Source organism: Verruconis gallopava, assembly GCF_000836295.1.
Source record: "Verruconis gallopava strain CBS 43764 unplaced genomic scaffold supercont1.1, whole genome shotgun sequence".
In the NCBI taxonomy this organism is placed as follows: Eukaryota; Fungi; Ascomycota; class Dothideomycetes; order Venturiales; family Sympoventuriaceae; genus Verruconis; species Verruconis gallopava.
The window spans coordinates 263,676-280,337 of record NW_015622137.1 but is presented as its reverse complement, the minus strand read 5'-3'; the positions used below and the strand labels follow the sequence as shown (position 1 = coordinate 280,337).

At 48.7% G+C, this 16,662-nt stretch overlaps 7 protein-coding genes across 8 annotated transcripts; 4 read left to right on the top strand and 3 right to left on the bottom strand.

Moving 5' to 3' along the window:
- Nucleotides 1-1,351: 1,351 nt before the first annotated feature.
- PV09_00109 (uncharacterized protein) lies at nt 1,352-1,852 on the bottom strand (the record flags this gene model as incomplete). Its single annotated transcript, XM_016352790.1, has 2 exons — nt 1,352-1,437; nt 1,462-1,852. The coding sequence occupies 2 exons, from the start codon at nt 1,850-1,852 to the stop codon at nt 1,352-1,354; spliced, it is 477 nt and encodes a 158-aa protein (XP_016219047.1).
- Nucleotides 1,853-2,929: 1,077 nt separating this feature from the next.
- PV09_00108 (uncharacterized protein) lies at nt 2,930-6,465 on the top strand. The gene is made up of 2 exons (XM_016352789.1): nt 2,930-3,283; nt 3,371-6,465. Exons 1-2 carry the CDS (start codon nt 2,957-2,959, stop codon nt 5,657-5,659), a joined length of 2,616 nt encoding a protein of 871 aa, XP_016219046.1. The 5' UTR covers nt 2,930-2,956; the 3' UTR covers nt 5,660-6,465.
- Nucleotides 6,466-8,365: 1,900 nt separating this feature from the next.
- Nucleotides 8,366-10,352, top strand: PV09_00107 (uncharacterized protein). The gene is made up of 4 exons (XM_016352788.1): nt 8,366-8,746; nt 8,793-9,009; nt 9,063-10,064; nt 10,115-10,352. Exons 1-4 carry the CDS (start codon nt 8,475-8,477, stop codon nt 10,202-10,204), a joined length of 1,581 nt encoding a protein of 526 aa, XP_016219045.1. The 5' UTR covers nt 8,366-8,474; the 3' UTR covers nt 10,205-10,352.
- A 1,147-nt stretch (nt 10,353-11,499) lies between these two features.
- Nucleotides 11,500-13,225, top strand: PV09_00106 (uncharacterized protein). Its single transcript, XM_016352787.1, has 3 exons — nt 11,500-11,676; nt 11,726-12,101; nt 12,163-13,225. The coding sequence occupies exons 1-3, from the start codon at nt 11,654-11,656 to the stop codon at nt 12,799-12,801; spliced, it is 1,038 nt and encodes a 345-aa protein (XP_016219044.1). The 5' UTR covers nt 11,500-11,653; the 3' UTR covers nt 12,802-13,225.
- PV09_00105 (uncharacterized protein) lies at nt 13,121-13,957 on the bottom strand. Its single transcript, XM_016352786.1, has 2 exons — nt 13,781-13,957; nt 13,121-13,690 (listed from the first exon to the last, which is right to left on the bottom strand). The coding sequence occupies exons 1-2, from the start codon at nt 13,889-13,891 to the stop codon at nt 13,529-13,531; spliced, it is 273 nt and encodes a 90-aa protein (XP_016219043.1). The 5' UTR covers nt 13,892-13,957; the 3' UTR covers nt 13,121-13,528.
- On the top strand, nt 13,802-15,141 carry PV09_00104. Of its 2 annotated transcripts, XM_016352784.1 has the most exons (3): nt 13,802-13,957; nt 14,143-14,348; nt 14,404-15,141. In XM_016352784.1, exons 1-3 carry the CDS (start codon nt 13,890-13,892, stop codon nt 15,033-15,035), a joined length of 906 nt encoding a protein of 301 aa, XP_016219041.1. In that variant the 5' UTR covers nt 13,802-13,889; the 3' UTR covers nt 15,036-15,141. The 2 variants fall into 2 exon arrangements, with proteins under 2 accessions (XP_016219041.1, XP_016219042.1); XM_016352785.1 differs by having other exon boundaries at nt 13,802-14,348.
- PV09_00103 (uncharacterized protein) lies at nt 15,025-15,755 on the bottom strand. The gene is made up of 3 exons (XM_016352783.1): nt 15,574-15,755; nt 15,381-15,505; nt 15,025-15,237 (listed from the first exon to the last, which is right to left on the bottom strand). The coding sequence occupies exons 1-3, from the start codon at nt 15,608-15,610 to the stop codon at nt 15,154-15,156; spliced, it is 246 nt and encodes an 81-aa protein (XP_016219040.1). The 5' UTR covers nt 15,611-15,755; the 3' UTR covers nt 15,025-15,153.
- Nucleotides 15,756-16,662: the final 907 nt, after the last annotated feature.

Here is a 16,662-nt window from a genome sequence, read left to right as displayed (position 1 = left end):
CTATTCAAATACCAGTGCGTAAATTTCTGGACAGCAAACCACCGGTTTTTGAGCTATTTTTGAACCTACAAAGAACTTCGAGACAAAAATTCACTAAGCATGGCCGTGCTGTCCACCATCTGGCCTTGGCCTTGGCAGTCAGTGCAATAATATCACCCTTGCTCGGAAAAAAGCAGTTTTATGAAACATATAAGCTACACCATGTTAGTCTAATCGATTAAGAACGATGATGCCCTCTCGTATCGTGACAACGGATGACTACCAACTGAGGCCCCAGGTTAAGCCTTCCGCTGTCTCCGCGGCACGAAAGCCGTCGTCCAATCTTTGTTGCAATGCTTAATCTTGGACAGCCTGTGCGCATCAAATACGTATCTGCGTACGTGAGTTCGTTCTTTTTGACGTGTTGTATGAATGCAGCAGCTGTCAATATCTTTCAATATGGTTATGCATGTAGAAGGTATATTGCTGGTACAATATGCTTTGAGGTGATAAGTATTAGGTTTGGCATAATGATTAAAGGAAGTAGAGGCATCGCTGTTATGTACTTGCGTATATTTACTTAATTTCCCACCCGATTGATGTTGTATACGTCTGCGACTTGTATGAATTGAAATTAGCATAAACTGATGCAGTGGCGTTTAAATAGCGAAAAGATTCTTGAGTTAGCGGACATGCACTTGCTGTCTCAGCAATCTGAAGTTAGAAATCGTGTCAATATTATACTTCCGTTCACTTCGATTGCCTTATTTTCATCGTCTTAAGCGCTTGCACCGAAAGCGGATTTTGAGGACCAGGGAATACCTACACAAGAGAGGATTTTGGGAGCCTCTATATTCTTCGAGCAAGTTCAAGGAGAACTGTTGGTACTTAGCACAATTATAGCGAGCTCTAGAAAATATTGTTCTTTCTAATGAGCAATTCCTTGTTGGCCAACGATTGGATTAAGAATTTAAGAGATTATGCGAAAAAGGCGTGAGATCTACGTGCTTGAAATTTTGTGGTACTGTAGAACATGATGTCTCATTAATTCTTTGCAAAATCATTTTCCTAACAAAATGGATGAGGCTTATTAAACGCATGGCCCCATTCAAAGGTCCATTGACAGGCGGCAATTATTCATTGAGAGTCAGAAACTGAGATGGAGATCAGACGCCGTGTTCAGTGCATACAAGGGTCGATCGGTTACGCAGCTACTATAAAAAAGAGGACGAGGCTGATATGAAGAATAAAATTGATATGATTTTCTTCAAAATGGCGTTGAAAAATGTGGTAGTCTATATCTTATAGATATTTTGAATTACGTAATATTAGGAATGGTTTCAAGTGATTGAGTAGAAGTGACTGTGTCTATTCACCCATCATAGATAACTATTCTATTAGAAGTGTTCATATTTTCATCACCCAATATCGACACACTCTCGAGGATGTTTTTAAAGTCTGCACATTGCGTTCAGTACATACCACCACGATGGGGTTTCGTCCAGCTGGTCTCTTCCTTCGCGTCGAGCGTATCCAGATAATGAATCCAGCCCTTCTCGTGCCATTCTCGCAGATCCAGCCCCTGTTGCCCAGCATCCAAAGACGTCGCATTGACACTCAAGTAGCCATTCTTCCCTTCTACAAAGCCTTCAGCCGGCGCCCAGACCGTCTTCGTCTCACCATCAACATCCTTATCAACAACTTGGCCTTTGCCCGTGAACGAAAAGCACCTGACCCCACATGTCTTGCAGAAGAACCAATGAATGATCTTATCTGAACAGAGATAGTCGCCTAGGTCCTTGAATGGATCCAACGGTGACAGTAGGATAAAATCGTTGGCTGCATCTGCGAGACGGAGATGGAAGATGCCCATCTTGTGACAGGTGGTGCAGTTACACTTCCTCATACGAATGCTGTCGAAATTCTTCGCACGCGTCGTGTTTGTTTCACCCGATGTCAGTGTGGGCGGGAAGCTGAGGTAAACTACGTATTTGATGAAACCACAATGGCAGGATCCCGTGAAGGGCTTGCGTTCATTTCGTACAGTCGTCATGATTTGAAACCGATTTGACAATTCGAGATTGGGCCAAAAGTTAAAGGACGGAATGAAGCAGCTTCGCGACGCGCAGGTACAACACGCTGTCACATGATACTGGAGTTGCTGCCTAAGTTCTCGAAAACAAATTTTAATTCCTCCTGCTTGAGCCAGAAATCTCGAAGAGGCCCGAAGCAACAGTCTCAGTGCCGCTTTACGCACACCTGTTCACTTCAATGAAACTCTTGATCGAGGCTTGAACTGAGCATGAACGTAGTCTATAATTGAAACAGCTTAGGCTTGTTTCTGTTTTCGAGCAGAGTGATTTATTCTAATTGCTTAATTGACGAACTCATAGCTCTAGACTAGATGAGAGAGGGAGCTTGGATTGATTCAAAACCGTAGGTTGAATGTCAAAGCAAGATGCAATTGGCATGACAGTGAAGACAGAGCCTACGATGTTCTAAGTGAGATGAATTGCAGTCTGTAGGCTCTGTGGCTTGAGTGAGAGTTGAAGCGACAATGAGACTCGCGACTCTCGTGACTAGACCTTGGACAGCTTTATTTGGCTGAGTTGATCCAAATTCTAGACTGGATCGTGTCGAGATGTGGTAGGGATGCTTGGAAGAAGCTTGATAGTAATACTAGGAACGGCGCCATATCAATTGTGGTATTCTTGCGTGCCGCTTCACAATCATAAAGGCGACATGGAAGAATTGTCTAGTAGTCTACTAGATTCGAAGATAGACGGTTAAATTTTCAACTTTTCAAATTTTCTTCGACCTCGATGTCCATAGAATTTGTTCAAGCTACTTTAAGAATGAAGTCAAATATTGTCACGTGATACCGTGGTTTTTCCACCTTGGCTTCTCAGATTCTCAGTTCTCAAGCTGCGTCGGCCGTGACACTATTTATCACCGACACAAATTTCCATCCCCATTCATGGCACATCCTAATCAAGGCAAGAGGAAAGATGGGCCTGCGCTAGGGAACCAAGGTCGAAACCACAAGCGCACAAAATTATGGGATGCGAGGTCTATCCGCAGCCAGACGTCTGATGCGGCCTTCAGTAATGGCGAATTGAACGTGGATAAATTTATCAAGGCACGTGAATTTGAGATAAAAGCTTTGGAAAATGGAATCAAGAAGGCTAAGCATGGCCTGTCTACACGTGCGCATCAGGAGCTGCCCAAAGAGCTGCGGAGGAGGACCGCTAGTCACAATGTGAAGAGGCTACCCAAAAGGTTGCGCGAGAGAGCTAAGAAGGAGGTAGGAAACTATTCTTCGCTTCAATCCTTTGCTTTCCCATGGCCCAGATAGTCAGCCTGTGTTGCAGTAATACTAACTAGGTTAAAGATGATTGAAGACAACACGCCAACTGTGACTTCTCGAAGGAGAAAACCAAGCGGTCATAAGCGATTACGTCTTGAGATCGTTGAACGACTGCAAGCTCTCAGCGAGAAGAGCAAAGAACGGAGACGGGTGAAAAAGGCTGTTAAGGCCAAGTCTCAACCCACTGCTGAAGTACCTTCGGAGACCGGCCAAGTAGTTACTGCTACTCAAGAATCGGTTAAAGTGAAAAGTCCCAAGGTGAAAAAATCGCGATTAAGAGAGCCAGCTCTGCCACCGGCAAGGTTTCGTAAGCGACAAATAAACAAGACATGGCTACCCACGCACATGTGGCACGCAAAACGCGCAAAAATGACGCCACCAAGAGAGCCGATGTGGAGATTTGCCATTCCACTTACTCCATCTATCAAAAGCTATCGCAATACTCATCGTGCAAGCGCAGATAAAGGTGCTATTGCCTGGGATACGAGCTATATGTCCACCATTGGACTCGAGGGACGCGAAGAGAGCATCGCAGGCTTGCTCAAAGCATTAGGAGTTGGCGCTAAAAGCTCAGAATTTGATCCTTGGGGCGTGTCAGGAGCAAAATGGCGCGCAGGGACACGAGTTTGGGAAGGCTGGCTTCACGAGCGCGATGCTCCAGCGACTTTAATCGCTCCAGCAGCAGTACTGTGGAATTCTAATCAGTTAGAATCAGAAGCGGGAGTTCAACCTCAGAATAAGCCAGGCAAACGGAAGTTGTTCATTCGAATTCATCCGGCTGCCTTCTTTCAATTGTGGGAGCAGGTAGTTCGCCTGGCAAAAGTGCAAAAGCCCAGCCTTGCCGTGGAAGACCTACGCTTCGAGATTGGTAGCATAGAGATTACTGGTCCGAATGCTTCAGAGGCCCTCGTTGCTGTTCTACGGCCTCTTGAACAAACATGTGGAGACGCAATATGGCCCAAGCTAGCAGCGACTACTCCCGCATCCCTCCCAAGAAATTGCTTGCTAGCAATCTCAATTACTGATCCGAGACTCCACCATCCTCCTCGGACAATAGCAATAGATCAGCTAAATGCTCAAGATCCGAAGCTGATACAACTGCTGACTAGTTGGCCGCTTGACCGCACGCCCTGTGCAGCAGCTATATTTGACCGCAACGCTCGAGCCAAGGCTACACGATCTATGCCGTCTAACTCTGCCGTGAATCGCCGTAAATCAATGGCTGATCCAGGCGAGTATCCAGCCATTCTTCCTTCTGATCCACTGATTCCGGTCCTAGCATTCGCAACCCAGTCTAGTCCGGAGGAGAGTGGCACTTGGACCGTCTTGCTTCCATGGCGCTATGTTTTGCCGGTTTGGAAATCCCTTGTATGCTATCCCCTTTCCACTGGCGGCGCCATACGGTTTGGAGGCATCAACGAAAAGAGGCAGCTTGCATACGAGAACGGAATTCCTTGGTTTCCGGCTGATTTCCCGGCTACGAAAGCAGGACAGCAGTGGGAAGCTGAGGATTCGCATAGACGAAAAACTGAATGGGACCGAAAGCCGAAAAGCCGCAGAATTGAGTTCCGAAGCATTAATCTTGGCGAAAATCGCAGAGGAGAAATTGGCGTTGGATGGTCTTGCGACTGGCAAAGACTGATTGATGGGCCACCAGTTGCAGAAGAAAATCGAATGAACACAAGTTTGGAAGATGAGGGTATATCCGAGGATTTGGAAAAAACAGCGAAAGCCCTTACAGCTTTACACCAGATACCTCAGGCTATTGCCTCACAAGCTCTAACACGTGGGAGAATTTCCAATCTCGAACCTAACGGGTTGGCAACAGTTCGGATCACCATGTTGAGTCGTGGTCGGCCAAATATTTGTGCTCGAATCTACCGTTTGCCAACCAACAACCCCAATTTGCGACAAAAATGGCTGGAGCAACAGCCTCCTCTTCGAAAGAAACAACCACATAGCAGAAATGCGAAGTTCCCATCTCGACCGAGTGAAAACGCATCTTCTGCAATGCAGAGATCGTGGCTTGCTGCAGCGATACTAGCAGACCCTCCTGAACCAGGAAGCAAGGACTACCCCGTCGTCCCAGATGAAATTGACCTGGTTGGTTTTGTCACCACTGGAAATTTCAACTTGAATGTTGGCAAGGGTGTCGGTATCGGGTCGGTACTTTTGCGGAAAGTGTTAACAAGTGAACAGTGTGGTGCGCTTAAGGATACGGATTTGCATCCACCAAGTCATGAACAGTTCCTCTGCATAGTGAGAGATGCTGGCGAATCATACGGTAGACTTGCCAAGTGGAAGCTCGTATGAAAGATGCGTGACCCTTGCGGACAAGTTCTGTTGATCCAATTCGGCACGTAATTATGTTCACCCTGATTGGCCTTCATGTACGTGCTCAGTCGAAGCATGGATGAACTCTAGCACAATAGTACCAATCGGTATGATGGTGTTGTGTAACTCCTTCATAAGCGGCCTGGTTAGCGGAGAACCCAACGCGACCCTGAATCTTTTTACAGCCGGGCAAATGTGCTGTTCATTTGCAGCCGAGGCCGTATGGTTCCGGAAGTCTAGGAAGGTCGAAGTTGCTATCCTACTCCAAAGCAAAGGTCAGTCCGAGGAGGTACAAGCAGTTGTGAAGAATGAAAAGTACATCCCAACCAGTCACCTCAATGGCCTTCGAGTGGAAAATCGCAATTCCTTCATTACATATATGACCGGAATAGTTCTCTTGCCTACTTTGGCGTTTCGAGCACGTCACCTCCTGGGTTGGAACGAGTATTTCATGTCCATGGCAGAGAGAAATCTTTGGCGGATGACAAGCATCTCCCACCTCGTGTTGCCTCTGTCCATAGCTGGCCTCAGCGGGATTCGATTTCGCCGCAGCAGCAAATGGCTCCGTCCTGTACTCTGGGCCTTCATATGTGCTTACATTCTTCTGCGGGTGTTTGTAGTCGTTGAGTTGCTTGCAGGTCTGCGCCAGTTCCCTTCAGATGTACACAAAGACGATAACTGGACCAAATATACTCCACACACTGGGAGCTGAATGAGAAGCGCTGCATCCTGTTTGAAGAGGGCAATTTTTACCTTTTTTATGTTTGCATCTTGCAGTAGTGGGCTATTAAAAGCTTTTCCATTTGAACCCGTTGTTTCTAATTTCTTATATGCTAATAATTTTTTCTACATCCCTCGTCGAAATGATCGTCATCGGTTAAATTAGGCCAGTCGCACTCACCTTTTATCTGGGTAAATTTTTGGGGTTACCAGCCAAGTAAGAGCTCCAGACGTCGTTCCACCCTATCCACTAGTCTCTCATCAGGTACAAAGCTTTTACAAGAATCTCAGTTCCTTTGTGCAGGGGAATTTGGCGCGAATGAACTTTTTGCTTCCAAATGTTGACGGGAATGGTTAGACCCAACCACATCGATCTCCTGCACACAGTCCTGAAAGTTCTCTTTTTGTGCTGCTTTGAGCTGTTCATGATCTGAAGAATATAGCTTTGATTGAGGTGTGCAGTAACCAAGACGGCCAACACCTAAACGATTCTCGACTGGATTGTGTTGGTTCAAAGTCCTGACGTGAACCGAAGGCGAAGGATGCGTGGTATCAACTTGATCGTGCTTCGTCGCGGAATATTCGACGCACGTCGGTCCTGACAGATTGTTGCCATCATATTGCTGGTGCGTTGCGATGTTGCATGACAGGTACGAGGGTTCTTCTTTGTTGACCTAGTTTGGAGGATCGCGTGTGCTTGATAGCGAAGCTTGAAGAGGGCTGTTCGCCCGAGGAGCCTGCGCATAGGGAGACTGCATGACACAAGTATGTTACGTCGAATTTGTCAAGAGCCTGGAGCTAGAATAAGGGAGAATGGATATTGGTTTGTTGTTCTTTCATTCGATCAAAGATAATTCAGACGAGCACGTGACGAGGCCTTTGTGAGTCACTCGAAAAGGTACCTGAAAGAAGTGTGTATATCATCATGAGCTGGTGCAGACACTTGGAGCGTTGGGCCTTGTTCAAATTGGGTTTCCAGCTCCTCGGACCAACTGCAGATTCTGATGGAAGCCAATGAATGGACTCCTTTCGATCTACATGAGGTAAATTTTTTATCGCGCGAGAAAGGGCGTCACGAGCGAGGTTGATCTTCAGTTCCACAAACACGACTGGCATAGTGGCACCTATTTTGTCTGCACAGAGACGACGCAATGTTAATTGTGTTTCAGCGACTCTCAGCGAAAGGAGCTTTCAGTCATGTCCTCCCAACCACTAAAAATAGCGTGAGGAGGGTATGCTTTTCCGACGGATAGAAATACTGGTAGATTGAACGAAGCAGGCTATGACTACTCGAATGAACGCTTTCGTTCATCTGAAGGGGCTGTTGGGACCAAGGTCTGCGCGTGCTTTCATACCCGTCAAGATTCCCGTTGCTATATCTAGGCAGGCATCTTCTAAATGAATAGGAGTAGGAGAAAAGTCAAACAGTGCTGTTACAAGATAGATAACGACGTGCAGCTAAATCCCTCAGTTTTCTTTTAGATTGATAAGGCTGCAAATTGAACTCAGGCAGAAGCATACAGTAGCCAAAACCATCGCTGGCAGTACTTATATGAAGGAAGCAGAAAGATAAAGCACTTTGTCTCCAGAGGGTCTGCCGACGTTCCCTTCCTGTGGTGAGGGATATGTGGGTTTGCCCCCGCGATATGTTCGTTGCGGTCGCGTCAATGCGGCGCCGGCACAGTCCGATCACGTACCCAAATTCAGTTTAGTGCTCAGACTTTGCGGCTGAAAGATGGCGAGCAAGGTCGATCGTCGCGAACGACGATGAAAGCGGGTTAGTTAGACCTGTGTCATTGAGCGGAGCAGTCTGCTGAGAATACGAACAATCATCGAATGTCAAGCGAAAGTCGACGTTGAGCATGTGACATAGCCGCAAAGCCCTGCCTTCTGACCTCCGTGCTTAAAATAGAGAGAAGCGTGCCTGGCGGCGAGAACGGCCGTTATCTTCATCATGCATCTTGGCGATGAATTGTGGCTTGTTTGTGTGTGTAACTAGTCCTTAAGTTACCTGCGAATTGGGAACCACATCGACGTGTCTTCTCCACGTAATGAACGAAGCAGTGCTCGTGCTATGATCAAGCTTCGCAGAGCGTTTCCGGCTCGGCGCGCAAGTACGAGGCGTCGTCTCGTGCTCGCCTTCTTTCTTGGCTGTGTTTGGTGGATAATCACTTCTGTGCTCTTCGCTGCCCCCATAACACCGGAATGGGCCGAGCGCGCCGTGACGCCTGGCGAGCGCGCCGATGTGGTAAAAGAGGTATTCAAGTCCGCGTGGGAGGGCTACTACAAGCACGCCTTTCCAAACGACGAGCTCCACCCGCTGCTGAACACCTACGGGAACTCGAGGTATGCGACTCGGTCCACGTCTGGATCTCAATGCTAACAGTGCTAGAAATGGGTGGGGTGCTAGCGCTGTCGAGGCCTTGGGCACGGCAGCAATCATGGAAGCCCAGGATATTGTGGACACGATACTGGATTTTATCCCCACAATTGACTTTCATCGAACAAAGACTCCAGTGAACCTGTTCGAAACCACTATACGGTACCTTGGAGGCATGCTCTCTGCATATGACCTTCTCACCGGCCCCGTGCACCATCTAGTCCGCAAGGTATCATCTGAGTGAGTGCATGCTTCTTTAAGACCATTCTAATTTATACATAGCGTGAACGCGTCGAGCCTCTCCTTGTACAGTCCCAGAAACTAGCAGAAGCTTTGAAGTTTGCATTTAAAACACCCACCGGCGTGCCATGGAAGGTCCTGTTTCTTGAAAAGCAGGAGAGCGACGGCAACCCTTCGAACTCTGCCGCGGCTGTTGGCAGCCTTGAGCTTGAGTGGACCCGACTCTCCGAATTAACCGGGTTGCTGGAGTACAGAACGCTGGTACAGAAGGCGATGAAACCGATGCTGAACCCACGACCAAAACGGACGGAGCCGTTTCCCGGCATCATCGGAAACTGGATCAATGTGAATACTGGTCAGTTCACAGACGCGTGGGGCTCTTGGGGCCCTGGCGGTGATTCTTTTTACGAATACCTGATCAAAATGTACGCGTACGACCAGACTAGTTATGACGTCCATAAAGACAGATGGATCGTGGCAGCAAAGTCGGTTATGAATGTCCTGGCCGAAACCCCACGCGGAAGCAACCTAAAATTCATCACCACCACTGATGGGAAAAGCTTGGATCACCTGTCGTCTCACTTGGAGTGCTTTGCCGGTGGAAATTTCATCTTGGCCTCTAAAGTTTTAAATGACAGCCGATATTTGGATTTTGGCCTGGAACTCACGGAGAGTTGCCATGAGATGTACGTACGTACAGCAACTCGAATCGGACCGGAAAGGATCGGATTTTCCCCTGAAGGCTGGCCAAAAAAGCAAAAACAGCAGCTCGAGGACCTGGGCTTCGTGATATTAGACCCAAGCTATCAGCTGCGACCAGAGACAATGGAGAGCTACTACTACGCGTACCGGGCTACGAAAGACCCAAAATACCAAGAGTGGGCATGGGATACATTCGTCGCCATTGTGACCCACACGAAGGTGCGAAACGGCTTCGCGCCAATTAGTAATGTTAATAGGATAAGATGGAATTGGAAATTCGGCAGGCAAGAAAGCTTTTTCTTCTCCGAGCTGCTCAAGTACGCGTACCTTATCTTTGCAGATGTAAGTCTGGGCTCACTTGATCTTTTGGGCGTCTCACTTAACGCACGTAGGAAGCGGAGTATCAGTTTAACTATGACGGACTGAACAATTGGGTCTTCAACACCGAAGGCCACCCACTGAAGGTTACGAGGCCGTGGTAAATCGATTGTCTAATTCGTTGCCACAAACGATCTAATCAGATGTCTTTTGGCGGACATGGCCTAATTAGATTCAACGCAAATGAATGATTTGATGTATGCAACAGACTCAGTGAACGAATATACTATGAAAAAAATGAATTCGATTTCCCTCATCTAGTTCGCTACCTGTGACATAGTTTTCATCAATCTCCTTTTCTAGTTAAAAAAAAATTCTCCATTGAATTTATGACGTAGATGCAGCGGTATACTAGGGTTCACTTCGCTTTGTTTTTCTAATCTTTGATTTTTCCAGCATGAGTGGAGTTCTGACGGCTTATTGTCCAGGACTTTTCACTCGAGGACAATGGTCGATTTAGGACTTGGGGATGGAGAAAACCCAAAGTCAAGCAGCGAACATTGACAATCACTTGGTTCTCCTAGAACTCATAGCGATGAGTTAGGAAGCAAACCAAGTTGCTATAACTGCATTTAAATCCGTTGGAAATAACCCCGAGTATACCGTATTTTAATCCGCAGCTTCGGTGCAAGCTGATTTTAGGGAGGTAATGGAAGGGTCGCGTATCGACGGAGGTCAAGATGGAAATGGATTAGAGTAGAATAAGTTTCAATATTATTTATACACTCTACATTGCCCACGGAAGTATTCTGGTACATGTCGGCTCGGTCAGAGTGCAAAGATGGAGCGACCTCCCTAAGTGTGGCTATCATCGCGTGTTCGTGTCGGCGAACAGGCCCCATCTCTTCCACAACGCCATGCGGATCCCCATAACCCGATGCTTTTTTGTACACTAATGAGACATGCCTTTATCGTAATGTCGGGCCGTCTATCCCAGTGGTGAGATGAGCCTGTTGCAGAACTGTTAGTTCCTACGTAGAAAAGGACATCTGGCTCAGAGATCAGCGTACTTGATGAGAGATGGCTTTGGCACACTTCTGGTATATCCGAGCCATAGAATCAAAGGAACGTAGCCACTGCAGTATTGTTAGGACTCATGTCTCGATGGATGGCGCAACGTGAGCGTGTCCGTACTAGTGAATTGCGACTCTTGAGAGGTCGATGATCTTAGCAATGCGCTCCTACATGCATGGTCAGAATAAACGGCATTGATCAAGCGGGAGTACTCATGCCTTGGATTCCTCTGATAGCTGCATTTTGGCTGGTGCGGGTGTGATGGTTGATGAAGTACAGGAATGATGTTGGCCGCAGAAATCTTGAACTTCTTTGGGAAAGGCGTCCGAGCTTCCAGGGTTTGCGATATTCTCGAGTAAGGTTACAAACCACTTTCGTGCTGATCTTTTCACCCGCGCGAAGACAAGTCAACCTTTGCACACAAGGGACTTTTGCGATTCTGTATTCCCCAGATACAGAACATCTGTCTGCTTGTATCTGCCGGACAACTTCGCCGTCATCAAACTTCCACGGCGTAGAGCTCAGGACCTGGCTTAAAGATGGCGCAAGCAGCGAGGCATTGGTACGATAGGAATCTTTCCTGTTTCATACAGATACTAACATGCTTATAGGGAGCAAGACAAAGAAGCTACTGTGTACATAGGAAACCTCGATGAACGGGTTACAGACGCGCTCGTTTGGGAGCTCATGCTACAAGCCGGGCGCATTGTCAACGTCCACCTCCCCAAAGACCGAGTCACGCAAACACACCAGGGCTATGGTTTCGTTGAATTCATAAGCGAGGAAGACGCCGACTATGCGGCCAAAATCATGAATCAGGTCAGACTGTATGGGAAGCCTATTCGTGTAAACAAAGCGAGCGCAGACAAGCAGAAAACAGTGGATGTCGGTGCCGAGCTGTTCATCGGTAATTTGGATAGTATGGTGGATGAAAAAACGCTTTATGATACATTTAGCCGGTTTGGAACGCTCATTTCACCCCCCAAGGTACGCATATACACTCCCTCTATTGTTCATTCTTGTACACTGACGCGCGTTCATCACAAAGATCGCTCGCGACGAGGCCAACGTATCCAAGGGCTACGGTTTTGTGTCTTTCTCCAACTTCGAATCTTCGGACGAGGCAATTGCAAACATGCACGGCCAGTTCCTCGCCAATAAGGAAATCACCGTACAATACGCCTACAAGAAAGACGGCAAGGGTGAGCGACATGGTGATGCTGCAGAGCGTCTCCTCGCCGCTCAAGCACGGAAGCATAACGTTGAGGTTCCACAGCAGCCTGGCTTGCAGAATATGTTCAACCCAACGCCGATGGGTGGGCCTGTGGGCGGTGTTCCGCAGCCCCCGCCTACGGTCCCCCCTCCTGCAGGTGGTATGGGGATGATGCCACCAGGCTTTGGTGGTATGCCGCCACAGCCAGCGTATGGGCAGGTGCATGCTCCTGTTCCGCCACACACACCAACACCTCCGGGGATGGCAAGGCCGGCTCCACAGAATACACCGTTACCTCCAGCTCCGGCTGGACTTCCAGCAAGACCACCACCCAGCACTGTTGGATATGGAGGACCCCCTGGTTTTGCACCTCCTGGCTTCCCACAGCAACCTTTACCACCGGGCTTTGGACCTCCTGGGTTTGGAGCACCAGTAGGAATGCCACCTGGCTTCCAGCCACCTCCGGGAAGATGATTGGTCAAACGCATCATCTCACAGACGAAGCAGATGTGAGAGGCTCAAAACATCTCAACACATCCGTCAAAGGATGAAGATATGATCAACAGTCTCGATTTCTGAGGCTTGGATTTGATGCACGGTAGCAGGTGCGGCCGCTACATGACGGCACGAACGTGCGGAAGCTCAGAGTATGAGACCTCACGAAAGTCACGGGCACGGCCTTAGATGACACGGTCTAAACCTCTCTACCTGCGCAGAACCCAACCCGCGCAAGTGGAGTGTCGTTGATGGAGCGTTTGAGACACTGGAAGAGTGGAAGGGACAAGACAATGGACTGGAAAACCTTACGCCTAGTTCGATATGCTGAGACTTCCGTCCGTTTGGAATGCAATTTAAGCTTATATAGTCCTGAATGATAACTCTTAGTGTTTGTACATCCACTCCAATAGCCATTCACTCTTAGAATGAACTTGAGCGCACGTCCAATCTCGCACCATAGAAGTTGGTTTGAGTAAGGATATCAATCCATCCGTAATGAATCACCTGGTCTTCGCGTTTTCATCCAGACCGAAAGCTGACGGTCTACATGAGCAGAGCAGCAAACGCTGCACAATTCTTCAAGGACTATGGTCAAGTTCTGGTAGATGTGAGATGTTATGCATGGATTCTTAATCACATCCAACAGCGGCATCCCTTTGATCTGTCATTTTCGTGGTTCTCGCTGTCGAAATCGAGCCGAGCCTCAAGGCCCCTTCGTCCGCTCTCCCGTCGTGTTCGTCGCCCCAGCGTCAATCTGTTCGATCTTCTTGATCAGCTCGTCCCTATGGCGCATCCACACGGCCTTCTGCGCCTCGAGCCGCGCAATCTTCTGCTCATTCGTCTCCGCAAGAAATTCTTGCCTCAGCTGCGCCGTATGAGTTCAATTAGCTTTTTTATTTTATTTTATTTTGTTTTGTTTTCTGTTTGCCATCGACCCCGGGAGGTGATGAAATACCTGCTTCTTCTCCGAATCCGTCTTGAGATTTGCACCTGAGTAGGCGCCAACCATCACAACGGCCGCCGCGCCGATGGCATAGATTAGCGAGCGTTGTCTGTTCCCCGACATGATCTTTGGTTCGGCAATGATGATGTTAATGAATCTGTGCGATCGAGATACGGGTTTGGAGAATCGGTACGTAGATCTGCTTTGCACGTGGACGCTGTGGCTTGAGCTTCTCCGTGCCCTTCAAGCCCTTGACGTAAATGGTGTTCATCACCACTTTTCGTCTGGATCGCGACTCCCGCAACATATATCCTGGCCCCGCAACAAAATGGTGTTTGTACGCGCTGATGCCTTTCATTTCCTTACGTGTCAAGGTTGTGCACAATGCGACCTTGGACGCTAATTACGCCCGCTTCAAGAGGCATTGGACTTGCCTTGACGAGACATATCCTACGAACAACGAACGTGCCCGTCGTCGCCACGGCGCGTAAAGACGTTGGCAATGCACGAGGGAATATTCTTCACGAGTTGAGGGATGTCGACGAGTCTAGATTGACCGTCCTGCCGCTTGACGTTACGGGTCTGCACGAACATTCCATCGTCGCAAGAATCGCGCCATACTGACTTGACGACAGACGAATCCAGCATAATAGAAGCCGCGTCCGTCATATCGCGGCTGCTTCCCAAGGACGAGAATCACCTACACCTCGCCTTCGCTATTCCGGGAATCCTACATCCGGAAAAATCACCCGCTCAAATCGATTACAGCAACGCTCTCGAAACGTTCAAGGTCAACGCGCTAGGACCTCTCATGCTCATCAAGCACTTCTCTCCTTTCTTACCGACGAGAAAAGACCAGCTGCCGCCCAGTACCGAATCGGACATGTACGAGGGTTTGAATGCCAGCAACGCGACGTGGGCGACCATGTCCGCGCGGGTCGGGTCCATTTCGGACAACGGCCTGGGTGGATGGTACAGCTACCGAGCTTCCAAGGCGGCCGTCAACCAGATTGCGAAAACGTTCGACAATCACTTGAAGGCCGTCGCTGGCGAGCGTGCCATCTCCGTGGCGCTGCATCCGGGCACGGTGAAGACGGACCTGTCGAAGGAGTTTTGGCACAGCGTACGAGAGGATAAGCTGTTCAGCCCCGAGTTCGCGGCGGAGCGGCTGGTGAGGCTATGCACGAGGGCAGCGGAGGAGGGAGGGATCGGTGTGCAGGGCAGGGGAAGGTGTTGGGATTGGAATGGGCAAGAGATAGCGCCCTAACACGCGACGGGAACATGTTCCTGATCGGTTCAATTTCGACGTCGTGCTATTCATTCCCTATATCTGCGGTGCTTCTCGCCACCGTTTTACGAGTACAATTCACGCGCTTAGCCGTGATCTATTTCTTGTTGAGTTCTTCGGCCCGCTTCCTTAGCTCCTCTTTGCTTGCCGGCTCGCCGATGTCTTGATTGATCACTGGCCCCTTTTGATTGACAACTGTCAGCATGGGCGATTGTGCTCGTAGGGCTCAGACATTCGCCTCTGCGCGATTGACTACTTAACGTCTACGCGGTAGAAAACAAATGTGATGAAGGGAAGGTGGGCCAACTTGACGTTTGTACGCACCTTGCTGTGGTGATCGAAGGCATGGGCTTTTCCGCCTGAGCTCGCGTGGCTATGATCCTCCCTGTGGAGAGGATGATCCGAAGCATTCGAGCTGGAAGACTCCTTTGCAACCTTGTCGGTCAGATCTGGCCAAAGTGTAAGCCCGGAGGAGCGAGCAAAAAGTGCCAAAACGGCGCGGGTCACCACGACATACTGCCCTCGGTGTTCTCTTCCTTGGGATGGTGAGGCATGATGCTTCCGTTTCAGTGTGCGTGTGATTCGAGACTGAATTTCGTATGAGATTTCTGCTCCAATCGTGAGATCTGGCGCCCGCGTCAAAAGTGTTGTGCTGCGCCTTGATAAGCGTGGTGCGGCACCGTCTTAAGTGAATGTACGTACCGCCGAAGTATGACGTTGGTCGATGCCTGGGAGAGCGGACCAAGTTTACGTCAGAAAAGGCTCGACGCACTTGTCCTGCAAATCGTTTTGCGAGGCTTCCCCACTATAGACCATTCCAAAACAGTTTGTCCACAGGCCAATGTACCCTTGTGTCGTGTTCATTTCACTACGTAACATGTACGACATTCTTGGTGAGATCGTGCTTTGCGACCGGCATTAGGCTACAAGTAAGGCTGAATGGCGTGCTCGAATTTCCCTTTTTCAACTCCCTGAGCTTGGTCGCGCAGCGAGTGGGTTATGTGGGGAACGAAGACAAGGGTAGAGGCTTGGGGAAGACAAGGGAAGGGACAAATAAATTGGGATGTTCGGCATGTCAAATTTGTCGTCGGAGTCGTCACGAGTATACTTGATGTTCGTCCACTTGAAGCAGGCAACACTAGCAGCACAAAGAACCTCTCAAGACGCCAGCAATTTAAGGTATCTCCCGATCCATCTTCATAGCGTGCCGTCGCAATGCGTTTCCGAAGTTATGCTCTCCAACACAGGGTGCTGTGATGAACCGTTCCGCTCTCCTAAGCGACAGATTGAAGAGATTACACCCCTCCTCTCCATCTTCGACCGTCTTCAAATCACCCACCCAGATAGGAATAATTTCGAAACTTGCATCCTCCACTCGATTAACGAATTAGCCAGCTCTGGCAATACGAAAACCCTCAAAGAAAAAAAAACCCACTGGATCCTTCATGCGCTCTAGGGAATCAAAAACCAAAAAAAGTATAGATTATCGGATCCGAGCATATGCCAAACTTGTACGTGAGGATGAGTGATTTTACACCTGAAGCGAGAAAAGCAACGAGAGAGAGAGAGAGAGAGAGAGAGAGAGAGAGAGAGAGAGAGAGAGAGA